At 39.4% G+C, this 18292-nt stretch overlaps 2 protein-coding genes across 5 annotated transcripts in view; both read left to right on the forward strand.

Moving 5' to 3' along the window:
- Positions 1 to 7697, forward strand: part of plekhh1 (pleckstrin homology domain containing, family H (with MyTH4 domain) member 1) — a 37321-nt gene extending 29624 nt beyond the window's left edge. For 2 of the 3 annotated variants that reach the window (XM_080513484.1, XM_080513485.1), the window contains exons 24-30: positions 422 to 519; positions 672 to 813; positions 912 to 1054; positions 2200 to 2329; positions 3364 to 3447; positions 4144 to 4290; positions 5537 to 7697. In XM_080513484.1, coding sequence (XP_080369610.1) covers positions 422 to 519; positions 672 to 813; positions 912 to 1054; positions 2200 to 2329; positions 3364 to 3447; positions 4144 to 4290; positions 5537 to 5689 — 897 coding nt within the window. In that variant the 3' untranslated portion in view covers positions 5690 to 7697. Of the gene's footprint in view, positions 1 to 421; positions 520 to 630; positions 814 to 911; positions 1055 to 2199; positions 2330 to 3363; positions 3448 to 4143; positions 4291 to 5536 lie in introns of those variants that run through there. The other variant, XR_013937008.1, reaches the window with a different exon arrangement.
- A 4330-nt stretch (positions 7698 to 12027) lies between these two features.
- slc25a21 (solute carrier family 25 member 21) overlaps positions 12028 to 18292 on the forward strand; it is a 92330-nt gene continuing 86065 nt past the window's right edge. Inside the window, exons 1-2 of one of the 2 annotated variants that reach the window (XM_080512294.1) lie at positions 12028 to 12514; positions 12633 to 12748. In XM_080512294.1, the coding sequence (XP_080368420.1) occupies positions 12679 to 12748 (70 nt within the window). In that variant the 5' untranslated portion in view covers positions 12028 to 12514; positions 12633 to 12678. Of the gene's footprint in view, positions 12749 to 18292 lie in introns of both variants that reach the window. The other variant, XM_080512295.1, reaches the window with a different exon arrangement.

The following is an 18292-nucleotide window of genomic DNA, read 5'->3' on the forward strand; positions in this document are numbered from 1 at the left end:
GCAGAAACACTCTGCTGCTCACCACTGAGGTTTCTGGCATTCGGTGGTGTTTCCTACCAAATTAAAAGTCCCATGTTACCTAATAATTTGAGAGATCAATTATGTGTAGTTTGAGATCCTTCTGACAAACCGAGGGTGTCCGAACTGTTTTACTGCACGCAGTCTAACATATCAGAGCTTTCATCTGTAATTCAAATCCACTCAGTCAATGTTGAAGTGGTGTTTCCACCTCATTTTTCACAGTGGTTAGTGAAATGCATCTCTCAAGCTCAAGCAGCTTACAAACAAATGTTTTTGGCTCATATGGAGGAGCACAGTATGTCCAACTACTTTTTTTTCCCTGTAGACAAAGCCTACTGCCACCTGCTGGCTGAAACGATAAAGCAAAAAGAAAACTGAAAATGTTTGTTCCCTTTGCCAGATCTGTGATGTCATTTCAAAGTGGGAGCAGACTTTAAAGGAGCTGCATCCTGGGAAAAATGAGGGAACACGGATAGTTCGACTGACGTACAAGAACAGGTATGATTTCTGAAGCTTCTATCTGCACACGGCTTTTTAAAATCCCAACATTAGAGTCCCTATAAAAGATCATTTTTGGATATGATGGGATTATTTTTTTGTTTTTTTCAGAGGTGTCATGGTTGATTACCGGTACTTGTGTGCATGTGCAGACTTTGCTTCAGGACTCAGGTGAAAGGCGAGACGGAGCGAGAGCGCCTCCTTCTGGCCTACCAGGTGAACGACGAGGTTCAGCAAGGCCACTTCCCTGTGAACAAGGAGCTGGCTCTGGAGGTGGCTGCCCTCATGGCTCAGGTCTGCAGAGGTTATCAAATAACACAGGAATCTCTAAAGGAAATGTTCCCCCCCCCGCTTTAATGACTCTCAGACATTTTTGGTCTGTGTCTCTCCAGGTTGAACACGGAGACTTGGAGCGGCCTGGTGCCTCGTCTCCGACGGCCTCCCCTCAGCCGAAATCTCAGCTGATTCTTCTGCAAGTCCTCGAGCGTTTCTACCCCAAACGCTACAAACAGGACTGCAGCTCTGAACAGCTCAGGTAAAACAGGTTTTTTAAGTGTGGCTGACCTGATTTTCATTTCCTTTGAGATGCATTCAACATGGCAGAATGAAAATACAAAAAACCCCCACATTTTTTAAGGATTTTAAATTCATGATTTTAGTTTAAAAAGAAAAAAACGTCCAATCAAATGAACTATTCTAATTAGCTGAGACTCACCATTTTCATGATTTATCATGTAAATTTATGAAGAAATAAAACTAGTTCACTTTGTAATAGGGCTGGGGTAAAAAGTGATTTAATCGATTTATCAAATTTGTTGCTTAAAAAAGATATTTATTTAGCAAATTCAAGTCCCCCCCCCACACACACACACACGCACGCACACACGCACGCACGCACGCACGCACGCACGCACACACACACACACACACAGTTTTGACACATTTTTCACATTCAGTTCTATCATTCCTTGTGAGTTTCCATAGTTGCTGTTGCACTTTTGCTTAAACCTGGTTTGAAGCTTGAATTATTAAATGACTGAGCTTCATTTACTTTTTATTTTGGGATTGCTTATATGCATTTTAGCTCTGAGGACAATCACAGCAATAAAATTGCACTTTTGACAATACATCTGATGTCTGCACTAATTTTTAAGTGCATTGAGAGAAAAATCTAATCGAAACTCAAATTTTTCTTTAAAGATTCATAGATTTATTTATTTTTGTCAGGCCAAATCGCCCAGCCCTACTTTGTAATAATATGAAATATATTAAGGTTTACTATTTGAATAAGTTGTGGGGGAAATAATATTTTCAGCATGTAACAGAAAAGGCATTTTGAACCTATGCACATTAAAAAGTGAAACAAAAACATGAAGATACAGTTTCAGAAGAGAAGTAGGCTGTCGTTAGACTTGTCCAGTATGAATTTCATGCAGTAACCTGATTGAAGAGACAACATATCAAAATAGTTCCATATAATCTGTAATCCACGTTGTCTTGCTAAATGAGTTCATCATAAAAAAAACAACAACTATATGACAAACAGTGATGAAATAACATCGAGCAAAGCCGATCAGACATATTTCCTACATAAACACTGCAGTGTAGTTTTGTCCTGGGTTCCATTTGGCAACGTTACAAAATGAATTTAAGTCTGAGCTGTTTGTTTTCTGCTTCCAGAGATCTTTCGGAGCGTTTAAGCACTAAGTGGTCAATGCTGCGTGGCTGCAGTGCATCCGAGTGTGTGAGAATATACCTGACGGTGGCTCGGAAGTGGCCTCTGTTTGGAGCCAAGCTCTTCACTGCCAAGGTAAAAGAGTTTGCCGTCTTTCAGAACGCCTGTTTGAAATTCTCCACATAGGTTACCAGTGACTTTTCCGAAAGCACTTCATTCTCTTGTGTCTGAACATACGCCATATGCTCACCATGTAAGCGGCGCTTCAGGTGTGGCTGTTAGTTTTTCAACAAACTAGAACAACGACATTCATCTTCCAGGCTGAGAGATGTGGTCAGTCTGCCTGAAGACCCGAGGGCAACCACAAGTATAGAGCAGAGGCAAAACGCAAAGCAAGCCATGATTAAGAGAAAATACAAACAAATAAAAGGCCTTAAGAGCCTATATTAAACAACAGGCAATGAAAATCAAGCAGAATGTTAAATAAAACGGTTGGGCTACTTAAAAGCAAAGTCGTGAGTTTTTAAAATTGTCTAAGCAATGTGCTTTACTTGTAAGCGGACGGTTTATCCAAAGCCACAGAAGAATGAACGTGTTTTTCTGGTTCATGACCATTACCGTTATTTCTTGAATTTTATTGACACAACAAATGTTCAAAAGGTCTCTTATCTTTCAGTTTGAAGTCACACACGTAACTCTTTCATAAAACAGTGTTTCAATATGTCTATGTTACCGCCACAGTGCCTTTGAATGCAGGTTTCTAATCCTTGTCCTCAGTGAGCTAACCAGGGAAAGAGTAATGATTTTTTTTTGTTTTGTTTTGTTTAAGTATGGCAGCTAAATTAGTCATCAACTATCAATTTTAGGTCTTTCATGTCATACAAGCAATTAAAGTCCAGTTGTGTTTTAGGACAACAATGCTTTTTTTCAATAACATATTGTTGCAGAGTTCTTGTTTAGGCTCTTGTCGGTTGAAAATTGAATGATGTATATTATATATATTTATATGTAACGTGGAATCAGTTTATGTTACTTCAATCAAAGGCCAGGGTGAAGCTTGTCGAGGAGCTTATAGGGTGGGTTGGAGCAGTTTGAGACGGTGAGGAGGCTTTAATGTTTACTGGCAGGATTACATCTGTAAAGCCTTTCTTTGTCTCGTCTGTGCACAGCCGGTCCCTCCCTCTCCTGTTGAGCAGAGCCAGGTGTGGCTGGCAGTCAATGAGGATGGATTGTGTGTGCTCGATTACACAATGGTGAGTTTTTAGGCGGCGTCTTCAAGGGCCATCACCGTCCTGTGATGTTGTCGTGAAACGCAACGAAACCCGAACGAAAACAAAACATCTTGTCTATTTCTTTTAAATAAGCGGGAATTTTAAAAACAAAACACAAAAAAAAAAACTGTTATTTGTGACATTTTATAGGTCTGAGATTGCTTTTCACTGCTGCAGCGCTCAGCTGGATATAGGCCACAGCTGCAGAGCTCCCTTCATCTGCTGGTCTGGAATTACTTTTATTTTGTGGTGTTTCAAAGACCTTGAAATCCAGAGGAAAATATAACGGCCAGCCTCTGATTTGACATGCTTGACCCTGACAGACAGCCGTTCCAGCATGTAAACTATGTTAACATGAGCTCTGTAATTTTCAGTAGCCCATGTTGATCCATTTGATTCTCGGTCTGGCACGCCGCGTCGCTCATGTTCCTTCAGACAGTAAAGGAAGAACAACAAAGTGCAAGTCAAAATAAGTAGCTGGGAATTATGTCATGCTTCTTCACACTCAATTTAACCCTGAAAACCGAAAAAAAAAGAAAAAGACGAAGAAGCAAGAAGCAAAAACCAAAAACGATTTTGCAAATGATTTCCATGCGCTATAACCGGGTCGGCAATAAAATCTTAGCGTGCTCCTTGTTTATATCCATATTTCACACTGGCAACGCTTTCATTCTGCAGCACACACTGGTCACGTACTCTTGCCAGTCTGTGATTACCTTCGGTGGTTGTCGTGAAGATTTCATGGTGGTCACGAGCCAGCAGAGGGAGCCCGGAGTCGGGAAGAAAAGCGTGGAGAAGCTGGTGTTTGCCATGGCCAAACCAAAGGTAGGAATCTCAAATGAGCAACATTTGAGTCGAGTTTGTATTTGTCTCCACCTGCGAGTTCTTTTTTTTTTTTTTTTTTTTACAAGGCATTTTGTTGGAAAGGTGATGTAATGTGTTTTTTATATAAAAGTGGGGCTGCTTTTGCAGGTTCCAGGTGGTACATGAAAGGATTTTGCATGTGGAATGACTCATTTGAAAAACTTTGAAATCTCTGCGTGGAAAATGGAGTCTATCTTCTATTGCAGTTGTTCTCAAACATTGTGCAAAACAAATGTTGATTAACTTGAAAATACAGGAGCAGAACAATAGCCACTTGGTAATAGAGTTTGCTACCTACTGTACAAGGCAAAGTCTGCTGTGCAACAGGAAAATGCATCAAACAATATATAGATTATAATGAAAACTACCAGAATTATTGCTGATCAGCTCTATAACTGATTGCTCTTGTTTAAGCTGCGTTAGCCTCGTTTTAAAGGTGAAACATTTTTTTGCGGCTCCACTTAAACTTAATGGAAAGCGACAAAATACACTGAAAGACAACTGAAGGCTAATGAGGAAAACAGGCCACTGCTCTTATTTCATGTGCAGAAACTTGACTGACTCTAAACACAGAGGTGACACTGACGATGCTCAAGCGCGAAACCTAATTCTTCATCGCAAGTCTGCTGGGTTTCTCAGGTTTTCACATTTTCAACTCTTCCCACGATCTCCAGGAACCAAAAAGTCAATGTACGTTAGAGCGGTATTTGATTTTTATGTGTAACCCAGAAAAATACTTTATTGGAGGATCATTGTCCAGATTCTATTTACATCAGGCAGTTTGTATATTAAGAAAGATTCAGTGATTAAGAAACATTAGCATTTTAGCAACGCTGAATCCAAATTCTATCTACTTATTGTGCATATATTTTGAATCCATTTGCTATTTAAATCCAACTCCTGTAAATATTTTCATATTTTTTAACTTTTGTTGTCAGTGAAAGTTCATTTCAATTGCGATTTTTTTTTTTTTTTTTTTTGGTATTTCCAAACTCTTGGAGATCACTTTGAATTGCTTTGTGGTGATATATAAACTACACACAAGTAGAAATGTTTGGTGGTTTGCACATTTGTTTTGGTTGTGTTGGTTTTAGTGATGCAACACTGTTGCAACCAAGACTCTCCTCACTTTCTGTGCATACGCGAAGGTTCATCATGTTGGGATTGGGTGGTACGTTGCTCCTCACCCTTGTTTTTCCCGCCTCAGATACTGGAGCTGACCCTGCTCATGGCCAGCTACATCAACCACTGGAACCCCAGCCTCCCGCCGGCCTCCCTCCAGCCCCTCGGACACTGGGACGTGGACAGCAGGCACTTCCCCGCCATGAACTACACCACCAAAGGCCCCACGCTACTGTGAACCTCACAAGTGACATGAACAAAGACCCCCCCCCCCAAAGACAGTAGCTTGCCCTTTCATCTGGAACTCATTTTGACAAAAACAGGTACTCTGATCAATTCTGTGTTTTGTTTTGTTTTGTTTTGTTTTGTTAAACATATGGAGATTTACATTTAGTAATGTGAGGATCAGTCTTGTTAGACTATTTATTTCAGCTCTGCTGTTAATTTGTTTCTTTGGGGGGGATTGGAGGGGGAGGTTAGCTTACTTTTCAATTCATCATTGGGATTACTCGCCACTCTTTCATTTTAATCACAAACATGCAAAGATTTGTCGAGCTTGTGTGTCATTGTAACTATTCAGCGGTAAATTATCTGACAAGGTACCAGAGTTTGGTTCTGTTGAAGAGGTACTGCCCCATTCGAAACGACAGCGATGTGGCGTGTGATAGCAGGGGTTTGTTGGTTTTAGTTGTTATGCCAATCGAATAATACTATTCTAGAGGACCAGAACTAACAATCATTTTTGTTTATTAGATTAACGCTCGTGGCTTTTTTTTTTTTTTACTTGAATTTTGTTTTTCCAAAGCAAGTTGGGCAGCAAATTGATGAAATCTGTAAAAATTTGTGTTTTGTTTTGTTTTTGGGCAGGAGTTTTTGCATTTAGCGGCGCTAATTGACTTAATTACTTAAGATTTACTCAAAAAGACATTAGCATGTGAATTTTTTTTTCTTTTCAGAAGCTCATTGACACTTTTTTCATAAAAAGCAGAGGCTTTGATGGCGTATTTCTCCTCACTTTTATTTTTTCTAATAATAATGAAACAACCTGGGAGGATTGTCATTTTCAGAGATGCTCCCTGCACCCATTCGCCAACATTATTTAAATCTATCAAGAAAGACTGAAGGTAGAAAAAGAGATACTTGATATGAAAGCATCCTGGTCCACACAATGTTTTCATAACATGCATCTCAAAACATCAGCAAAAAGTAGCTTTATGTTGTCATTTCACCATTCAGAATATAAACTATTTTAAGCAGTCTACATTTTTAATTGTTAAAAATCATCTTAAAAGTTTGAGCTCGTGAAATATTAATTATGCATTATGAGCCAAATCTGAACAACACAACAAAAAGAGGTTGTAATATTTCAGTGTGTGTGATTAATCTCAGACGTATGGCCATGGACTGTTTGAATTCAATTATAGCGGGGGGAAAATAACTAATTTCATATTTTTTAAATGCACCTGTATATTGTGGTAAATCAGCAAAAGAAAAAAATAATTTCACAGAATGTTTTACTATATATTATTAAAAAAAGTATTACCACATTTTATATTATAACAATTTCTTAGTATGCTAAATTATAGTGATATGATGATATATGATAGTTGACCCGGTTACATGCACACTGACAAACTGGGTCATTATCTGATTTCTTGGGTTATCGAATTATTAAAATGATCCTTTAAACAGACTGTACAAGTGATAATATATCAATCAGCCAAAACATTATTATATTATTAATTAGTGGGATTCTGATGGATAACAAAGCATGGTGCAGCTTCTGGCTGAATATGACGACAATCTCTCTCAGATCTGCTGTTACGAAGGCACACAAAAAGCAATAACACATAAGTGACATATCCTGTAAAATATATGTGAAGTTGTTCATTTTCTGATGGTTCCTTTTCCGTCGACGTCAAGGGACCACACATATTCATAATGAGACCACTCTGTGTTTCATGATCAAGCAAAGGAGAGGACACTGTTTGAAAAAGCTACCAAAATACTCTAATGACTTGAACTTGTTCTGGATAAACCACTGTCTTCATCATGTTCATATTAGTTATTTATTTTCTCTTTAACATTTAGGCTTGAAATGAAAGGGTTTGGACGGGGAAATGCAGAATCTCCTTTGTGTAGCAGAGTAATTTAAGAGCAGAGTATGTTTGGTTAGTTTACTTAACTAAAATGTGGTATAAAGATGGTGTCTTTATGTACGGTATGTGTGGTAATAAAAATAAATGGTACAATCCTGTGCGGACTCCTTTTTTAAAAATGTTTCCTCTGATTGTTGTAAGTTTCTAAGCATAATTGTAAGATATTTTAATTTGATCAAGTATTCAACCAGATTTAAGAGGAAAATCTGCTTTTTTACTCCAATAGAGACATTGAATCACAAATACCTATTAGTATTATGCTTAAGATCCATTGAAATCACTTTATCTCACTGATAATGGAGACACAGTCTGAAGTAGTGGCCTCACACCAAGAAGGTTCCAGGTTTTAAACTGCTGGCAGTTTTTGTGTGAAGTTTGAACATATTTTCTTTGGCTTCCTCCCACAGTCCAAACACATGCTACTTAACTCAAGTGTTGACTCTAAACTCTCTTTTGTGTATGTGATACGTACCAAACGGTAAATACATACACCCCCTCGGGCTGCAGAAGAACTGGATGCAGTTTGAGCCAAACTCTTGCTTATAGGTTGGTAGATCCTCCCACAATCCAAGAGTTTAGGTTAATTGGAGGGAGAGGTTGACCTCTCCAAAGTGTTACATGCCTTCAACTTCATGTTTGTTGGGATGAGCTCCAGCACCTGGATAAACAGTTGGTATTTATAGACAGAAGGGTCAAAATGTTATTCCGATATCTGTTGGATTTATAATATTGTGTAACTTCATATGTGTGTTTTGTGTTCTGGAGTAGAGCAACCACGCACGGAGTGATCCTGCAAACATAGAAAATGTTACATAGAAAATCTTTGTCCATATTTGATGGCCGCTGTGCAGCCACATTTCATGATGGTAAAAAAATATATATCCTATTCATATTCTTTTATTATTTTTCTTTGACTGTTTTCTTTTTTTTTTAACCGTGTTGAGAATATGAGTGGATGCAAATAATTGTGTGCTTCTTCCACAAATCTTTCCTTCCATCTTCATACTGGCTTTACCCACCAGGATCACAAAGGTCCAAACCAAACTGTGACACAGAACAATTTATACCCGAGACATGTCACAAAGCCATCAATTATCCAATTAACATAACAAGCCATGACCCCTGCAACTTCCTTCAGCTTGTCTATCGGCTCTTCCTGTATTATCTCAGAGATACAAACACCTAAAACAGGCTTTGAGAAGAGGAGGCACCTGATTGTAAAAACTGAAACATGTCTATGTTTTGATTGTCTGTTCCTGAACTCATCAGTCACTTTCTTGGCCTTTTTTCCAATGCTGGAACCAAATTTCCTCTCCCTTTGCCAATAACTGCTTTGTAATTATTTCTGGAAACGGAGGGTTCATGCAACAGTCATAAAATTCATATTTGAGTCACAGCACCCCTTGGAATAAAAAAAAAAAAAGACACTTCTTTATTTATTAATTTTTTTACACAGTGTGTCACTGAAAACCTTCTCTCACTCAATCTGTCCATAAACTACATAGTTGCCCTCTATGCTGCTTGTACACAGGCGTCCTGGTGGATGTTTCACTGGAGCTGAGGTTTAAACGGTGGAAGCAGTTCAGATTTTTCTTATCCAGGGGGGTCAAAGTGGTAATTGCATTTTCCTGCCAAATATGTGCTGTAAATCCCTGGTTTTTATGGCTTGTCTGAAGCTCCCGTTGTTCCCAAGCTGCTCTCGTCCAAAATGAAATACTCATTATAAGGCTCACTGCTGAACTTCTGCGTGCCTTCATTTCTCATCAAAAAAGAGAATAACTTCGGCTGTTTTTCCATGTTGCAATACGGCTACGAGGTTTATACGCGTTTAAATCATACCAAATTTAAAGTAAAAGATCCCAGAGTGCCGGTACAAATTAACATTTTGGTACCCTTACAGTAAACCCTTGTAGCAATTTTATGGCTGCCTGTATCATTATGTATAGTTTGTTGCGTGAGGCAAGACTTGAAAGGCAATATTTACCTAGAATGTGGTGTATATTGAAGGATATGTGTGCACAGCTGAACATAAATCATAATACGCTTTTTGTTCTCACTCAAGGACCTCCTGTGTGATTTGCTCTGGAGGAATGGTAAGGATCGTGTTATATGCAGAAAGAATATGGTTACAATTTACATTTTACTGCCTGAATTTATTTACGATTATGTGAAAAAAAAAAGGTATATATTTGAGTTTATATGCAATGTTCGCATTGAATAGATTCATTCATCGCGAACATGAAACAGCTTGACGGTTTTACACAGATCAGTTTGACATCCTGTTGTTGACACTTTGTTGACAAATAGAACACAAATCCATAATCCAGTAGGCATATACTTTATATTGCAAATGGAAGAATAGTAATGTTTTTTTTTCTTGTTTTTTTTTATTAACATTTTCTACTGATCACTCAGTTTAATATTATGTGAGAGCTTTTTGTGTGCTCATTCCGGAGTCTTCCAACAGTGCAAAATCATCTATTTGAGATCAGGTGATGATTCTAAATTACCCGGAGGTATGATTCTGACTTTGTGTGCATGTCTATCTCTGGGGGTGTTGAAGTTTGTGACCTTTGGGACCTTATCATTCTGCTCTTTAAAAATCCCTACTTTGCTGCAAGAAAGTGTTCATGAAAACATATTAAAAGTCTTTCTACTCTATCAGAGACGTAGATTCAAATACCCTGTCCAATATTAGTTAATTCACTAGATACAAACATTGGTTGCACTCTTTAAATATCAATTTTTTTTGTTTTAACTGATGCCTATTATTTATCTTTGTGTCTCAGACACAAAGGGCGACCGTGGCTCAGGTGGTAGAGTGGTCGTCTTTCGGAGTGAGAGGTCGGAGGTTCGATCCCAGTCTACACCGGTCTATGTGTCGAAGTGTCCTTGGGCAAGACACTGAACCCTAAATTGCTCCCAGTGTGGTTCATTAGCGCCTTGCATGGCAGCTCTGTCCCATTGGTGTGTGAATGTGAATGTGAGTGTGAATGGGTGAGTGAGCTGATATGTAAAGCGCTTTGGGACTGCACTCAGTGTGGTTAGAAGGCGCTATATAAATCCAGACCATTTACCATTTACACTACCAAACAATTGTTGTCATTAATGAAAGGGTAAAATGAAGTTTTAATACTCTATACTCTGTGCTCCTCAAAGTGTTTCACTTCTCCCAGTTTGCTCATAAAATGTTTTCAATTTAACAGTTATAGCGAACACACATACATGCGTACATAAACATGGACTTATAGCTAAAATAAAAACTCATCACACACTACAGTGGAATGTATGACCTAAGGTATCCAACACCTCGGATGGATATATGGAAAATGAGCCTTTTAAACTTATGCTGGATCCTGGAGGATCATGTCTCACTTAATATCCTGATTTGCATCATTATGTCCCTGTAAGAGGACTGCATCAAAATTCCTCAGAATATATGTATCTACAAACATATTTAATGGGTCAAGTTCAAAAAGAGCAGAATGGGGTAGCTCTACTGTATTTCATATTTCAATTCAATTGTATTCACAGTGCCAAATAAACCAGTCATCTCAAGGCAAGTACATAATTTAATCCTTTATTGACACACACATACATATATATATATATATATATATATATATATATATATATATATAATGAATGAAAGGGCACCATGTATAATATGAAAATAATAAAACATTTTCTATGTGCCAACAATTTAATCCGATATTCAAACTTTCTACTCTGCATTTTTGTAGCTAATAATTTTATGCTTTAAAAGCACTTGTTTAAAAAGACTGTCTATCCTTGTTTGTGAATATGGATTATTTATACAGGTAAACCGAATTGAACACATGCTCTAAATGGCATGTTAAAACATTAAATATTAAAAAGGAACTCAGTCCACAAAGGTTTTTGTGATTTAAATATTTAAATCCCAATATAGCCTCATTATGTCCTATGATTTATAATAAAGAAAATGTCACTAATACTCTTCTAATCAGTCTTAGAGAAGAGTATTTTGTATTTGTACTGAAATAATGTATTAATAACAGTCAGTGCATCAGTACAAAATCATATTCTGGGATTGGATGCAAAGCAGAATGGAAATAGTCACAATGATTTGAGCTGTTGTTTTGTAAATTATTTGGTTATTAAAAGTAGAAACAAACGTCCAACCATCTGCCCATCTTCTATAGGTTTTATTAGGAGCTGGAGTCTTGTAGATGTTTTATGATTTAAAAACTTTAGGAAATGATTGATAATTTATTTTGCTGGACTGGCATAGAAGCAAAACAAATCCCTTCGGCTTGACCTAATTTCATCATTTCTATATACCAAGTGAGTCACTGTAAAGCCTGCACATATTGATATTTAACATAATTACTCATTTAATTGTATCCTGACTTATTTGATATTTAAAGTTCTTTCATATTCATCCTGTGGAGCAAAGCTTTATCGGAATTTCCCTCAGGGATTAACAAACTATTTCTAATCTAACTTTGCAGGTCCAGTGTCTTCTTTTGACAAAATCAAAACCTGATGCGTGAAGGAGTATCTAATAATCTGCCAACAGCTAGTATTTTTACCCGAGTAACTTTAAACGTACTTTTGCATGCATTTGAGTCCAACTTTACTTTTAATCATCATAAAGATCGTTCCTCCTCCATTGATCACTGATTACTAAAGTGTCAAAACAGTTTAATCATTCACAAGCTCTTGCTGTCAGACACAGAGAGGGAACTTTTTTTTTTTTTTTTTTTTCATATGGGCGCTGGTAATTGATTCCACATTAGCCAAACTAACGCAGCCTGGTTGCGCTCGGAGAGAGAGATCAGCGCGACACTTCACGAGCGTACCGACTCTCAGCTGACTGCAGCGGCGCCGGCACGAGACACGAGACAGCAGGACGCCTCCAGGTCTGCTCAAACGTCTGCAACTCCAAATTAGTCTGCCATAACACGACTGCGCCGTGTCCATTGCGCTGGAAGCAGAAAAGTTATAATCTGTGTTGTGCGCTTTTTCGTTTTTCTCCAGGAGATCGTTGTTTTCTTTTTCTTTTGCCCCAAGACGCGGAGAAAACATGAGCAGCACGAAGCCGCGCGGGATCGTCCGTGAAGCCTCCCATCAGATTATCGCCGGTGGATCCGCGGGTGAGTCTCAATTACTGAACTTTGACTTTTCTTTAAAACAGGAAACAACCCGAGTAACGTTACGCAACCGTCCGGACTGCGTGCACGCGGCTAAATTGATGCAACATGGCTCCGTGTTGCACAAGTGCAAAGTGGCGCCTCTTCCGAGGATTTCTCCCACAGAGCAGCCTCTGGGCGGTTTCTGCTTGTTACCGCACATTCGTGACAAGTCGAACAGTATTCACAGCCCGCTGGATCTTCGGTTTTTGCTGCCAAAGATCCGTGCATGTGCGTCCAAGAGAGTTCTCTCCTTCCACATGTGCCGGACGTCAAACACTGACGTCGGCTTTGCGCATGCGCACCGCAGTTAACTCAACAGTTGCTGGCCCTGTTTGGAGAGTTTGTTTTTGTCTGCTTTCCTGCTCTTTCATGGAAGAAAAATGTGTCGACTCATCCTGCTTTCAAGTGGGTCCTCAGATATTTGTTTCTTATTTACAGTAGTTTATTTACAAGATGTCAAATTATGCATAAAGTACTACAAAAATAAAATCTCCACTTGTGTAAGTGTAATTGCAATCATTATATTGAATTTGCTTGAATGATACTTTAACAGTGTGCATGAAGCATCTAGCCTATCTGAAAATTACATAAGGATTTCTTTTGCAAACAAATGCAGGAATCTGTTCTCAAAAAATAACTTTATTGGCTATTAAAATGCTCATCAGTTGTATTCAGATACATACACTTTTACTGTTTTAGGTTTTCCAGTCCCAGGGGTTCTTGGTTCAATCCCCTCGTCTCGTCCTGTTCATATACCAAAGTGTCTCTGGGTAAGACGCTAAAACCCAAAATTGCTCTCAGTAGGAGGTCAAGTCATTTCGGTAGTGGCTGTACGAATGCTTCGTACGTCTTTTTGCAGCTTCTACTCTTCTTGGAATGCTTTCCATACAATTCTAGAGTGTTTCTGTGCCCATTTCTGCCGTAGATCATTTATGAGGTCAGGCACTGATGCCGGCTCGCCATGCCTGTTTCAGTTACTATTCAAGGGGCTTGGTGGGGTTGAGGTCAGGGCAATGTGCAGGCCAGTCGAATTTGTTCACAGCAAACTTATCAAAGAATTCCTTTGTAAACTCTAGTTTGAAATAGAAATGCCTTTGTATGTGTTTGATTTTATATAGGTGAAATAAAGGTGAAATTATTCAAGTACAAAGAAAAACATCTTGGAGGACTCAAAATACTGCTTAATGACCGTAATGTCAAATATTGTATACAAATATCTCTAAATCTTTGTTAGCCAGCCCAGTTTACATGTAACCGAGTATTTAAAAAAACAACAACAGATATTTCCCCCTCTGCCTTAACTTTTATTTACACAGACCCACATAGAAATCTGGATAAGAGGCACTATGAGCATGCCACACCTGTAGGGGGCAGTGTAATGAGATGCATGAAGCCATGCGAGCCAATGAGAATCCTGGAAAAAAAAAAAACAGGCTCTCATGAATGGAGCAAGTTATTTCCTGTTCTTTCAGCGACGATTGTGAAAAGTTTGTTTGTTTGGACCGAATGAGAAGATGGAGTTTTTCTAAATCTCCACTTTGGCCGGAAATTTCAGATATCGTAATTTTTGGTGACTCGTAGCTGCGTTTATATATTAATGCAAGGCCCAAACACCGAGACATATCACGTTTTTTTTGCAAATGCCCAGCCACGTGTGAACGGAACCAAAACACACCTCTGTGCAGGATTATCATCCTGCTGATTAATCAGCGTCTTGATGTGCCACACCTGTGAGGTGGGATGGATTATCTCTGCAAAGCTCACTAACAGATTTAGACACGTTTCTGAGCAATATTTGAGAGCAAAAGGCCTTTTAGGTACAATGCAAAATTCTTAGATCTTTGTCATGAAAAATGGGAGCAAAACAAGTGTTGGGTTTATATTTTAGTTCAGTGTACTTAAACTGTACGAGCGTGTATGTACTTAATGTACAGGGGAGGGCAAAATGTGTTTTTTTTCCCATCCATCTGTTCATCTCCTGTATATAACTCCAGGGGGCTGGAGCTCATTCCAGCTCAATATGGGCGAAAGCCCCCCTGAAAACCAGGACAGACAGCCCAACACACACACACACACACACACACACACACACACACACACACACACACACACACACACACACACAAAGTGTGTGTACTCTCTGAGAGGAATACCGTCCAACTCTGCACAGGATAAGGCCCATAAGTGCAGACTGGAGTCGGAGATACTCTTTGCTGTGAGGCGAGAGTGCTAACCACTAATCAGGAGTGTTGGCCCAGACTGGCTCCACATGAAGACCTGCCTGCGGGTGCAAACAGGAAGTCATCAGAAGGGAATCATCTCGAGTGTTTGCTCTTTGTTAGCAGTTTGACCAGCACAGAACACACTGTTCCCGCTGAAGCCTTGATAATTAATTTGACTTCACAGACTTGTTTCCAAGTTATCATTGCCTAAACAAAGTGGGGGAGCTACAAACAACTCCTGACTTGTAGTAAAACAAACCCCTTGATTGTATTTCTCCATTATTTTGTAAACAAGAACATTCATATTCATATGCCGACTTGATCGCAGTGGTTCTATATTTCACTTCACTGCCCCCGATGCACATGTAAGCCCTGTTATAACTTATTTAAGTATATAATGTCCAACATCTCTGTGCACGAGTATAAAACGTTTACAAATATAATTTTTATGATATACAGTAGTAAATCGGTCACACGTAAAGCAAATCAAAAAGAAAGAAGTTTGTAATGCTGAACACCAAAGATGTTTGTTTTCCCCCCCCACTTTTTATACACTTGGGAAAATATGGTGCATTCTTGCAAATGGAAACTTAAGCGATGGGGAATTCCCACTTTACAGAGCTGTAAACACTGACATGACAAGAAACAAGTCGGCCTCCAAAAAATCTCCAGATAAGTGACAGTGTGGTCATCGTGTATAAAAGCTAACACAGATTAAATGAATCCTAGTGAAGTTAATGTTATTAATGGACTTAATTTCTTTGCTCGTGGAAAAAGGGCCAAAAAAATAACTGTCAGTTAAACTGATGCAGACTTATACTATTTCTCATGTGGATACTCTAATGCTGCTGAGTGATATCACTTTAATTCCCTCTTTCTCCCACAAAGATTTGGCCATTCCCCAACTTTGATGGAAATATGCAACCTGTGTATTTCAGTAGTACCATGCAGTGTATCAGAGAAGTGAAGGTTCACCATTAATGCTTCAGCATTCAACAGGCTTCCAACATCAGAGCAATGTTTAACCCCAATACTCTGTTATAGAAGTGCCTTCATATCCACTGTCTTCCAAATGTATTGAAACAAATGCAAATTTAAGTCAATCTCTTTATTTTATCTGAAGATGTAACGACAGGTCTGACATTGGTTATTCAAACAATATAGTAAATGGCACAGATTTTGATTTTACATGTGCAGACTGTGCATTTATAGTTGGAGATGTCGCCTCCATGAGCTGTGTATACAGTGGGGAGAACAAGTATTTGATACACTGCTGATTTTTTGAAGTTTTCCCACTTACAAAGCATGTAGAGGTCTGTTATTTGTATCAAAGGTACTCTTCAACTGCGAGGGACAGAATCTAAAACAAAAATGCCGGAAATCACAGTGGATGATTTTTAAATAATTAATTTCCATTGTATTGCATGACATAAGTATTTGATACATCAGACAAACAGAACTCAATATTTGGTGCAGAAACCTTTGTTGCAATTACAGAGATCAGACGTTTTCTGTAGTTCTTCACCAGGTTTGCACACACTGCAGCAGGGATTTTGACCCACTCCTCCATACAGATCTTCTCCAGAGCGTTCAGGTTTTGAGGCTGTCGCTGGGCAACACGGACTTTCAGCTCTCTCCAAAGATTTTCTATTGGATTCAGGTCTGGAGACTGGCTAGGCCACTCCAAGACCTTGAGATGCTTCCTACGGAGCCACTCCTTAGTAGCGCTGGCTGTGTGTTTCTGGTCGTCGTCACGCTGGAAGACCCAGCCGTGACCCATCTTCAATGCTGTTACTGAGGGAAGGAGATTGTTGGCCAACATCTCACGATACATGGCCCCATCCATCCTCCCCTCAATACGGTGCAGTCGTCCCGTCTCCTTTGCAGAAAAGCATCCCCAAAGAATGATGTTTCCACCTCCATGCTTCACAGTTGAGATGGTGTTTTTGGGGTTGTACTCATTCTTCTTCTTTCTCCAAACACGGCCAGTGGAGTTTAGACCAAAAAGCTCCACTTTTGTCTCATCATACCACATGATCTTCTCCCATTCCTCCTCTGGATCCTCCAGATGGTCATTGGCAAACTTCAGACGGGCCTTGACATGCGCTGGCTTGAGCAGGGGGACCTTGCGTGCAGTGCAGGATTTTAATCCATGACGGCGGAGTGTGTTACTGATGGTTTTCTTTGAGACTGTGGTCCCAGCTCTAGTCAGGACATTGACCAGGTCCTGCCGTGTAGTTCTGGGCTCATCCCTCACTCTCCTCAAGATCATTGATGCCCCATGAGGAGAGATCTTGCATGGCGCTCCAGACCGAGGGAGATTGACCGTCGTCTTGAACTTCTTTCATTTTCTGATAATTGCAGCAACAGTTGTTGCCTTCCCACCAGGCTGCTTGCCTGTTGTCCTGTAGCCCATCTCAGCCTTGTGCAGGTCTCCAATTTTATCCCTGATGTCTTTGCACAGCTCTCTGGTCTTGGCCATTGTGGAGAGGTTGGAGTTTGTGGACAGGTGTCTTTTTTACAGGTAACGAGTTCAAGCAGTTAATACAGGTAATGAGTGGAGAAGAGGAGGGCTTCTTAAAGAAGAACGGGTCTGTGGGAGCCTAAATTGTTACTGGTTGATAGGCGATCAAATACTTATGTAATGCAATACAATGGGAATTAATTATTTAAAAATCATCCACTATGAGTTTCTGCATTTTTGTTTTAGATTCTGTCCCTCACAGTTGAAGAGTACCTTTGATACAAATGACAAACCTCTACATGCTTTATAAGTGGGAAAACTTCAAAAATCAGCAGTGTTTCAAATACTTGTTCTCCCCACTGTAGGTGATAAAGAAGCAGTGAAGCTGAGAGAAGTTGGACAATCATTGCACAAACACTGGCTAGAGCCAGAACAACTGTTTTGAATGTCCTGAAGACGAAGAAGAGGGTAGTGTCTGGTGTAAATAAGTAACAGATGTGGAACACGAATGAAAACAACAGTTGAGGACGGAACCATTGAAAAGACCATAAAACATCAACCTCCAGAGAGCAGGAGTGAAGGTATCGCAGTAAAGTATCATAGGAAGATGAAGCTTTACTAAAACAAAACACTGGAGGTAATGTCATGGTTTAGGCTCGTGTGGCTTTTTCAGTTTTCGTCGATGACGGCAGCAGTCTGATGAAGTCTAGAGAAGCATTTTGATGCCTTTGATCTGGGATGTCAAACATGAGGCACATGGGTCGTAACCGGCCCGGCGACAATCTGACCCGCCAAACCACCAAGCAATTTATAAAAATG

This window comes from Blennius ocellaris, assembly GCF_963422515.1.
Source record: "Blennius ocellaris genome assembly, chromosome: 17".
Taxonomy (NCBI): Eukaryota; Metazoa; Chordata; class Actinopteri; order Blenniiformes; family Blenniidae; genus Blennius; species Blennius ocellaris.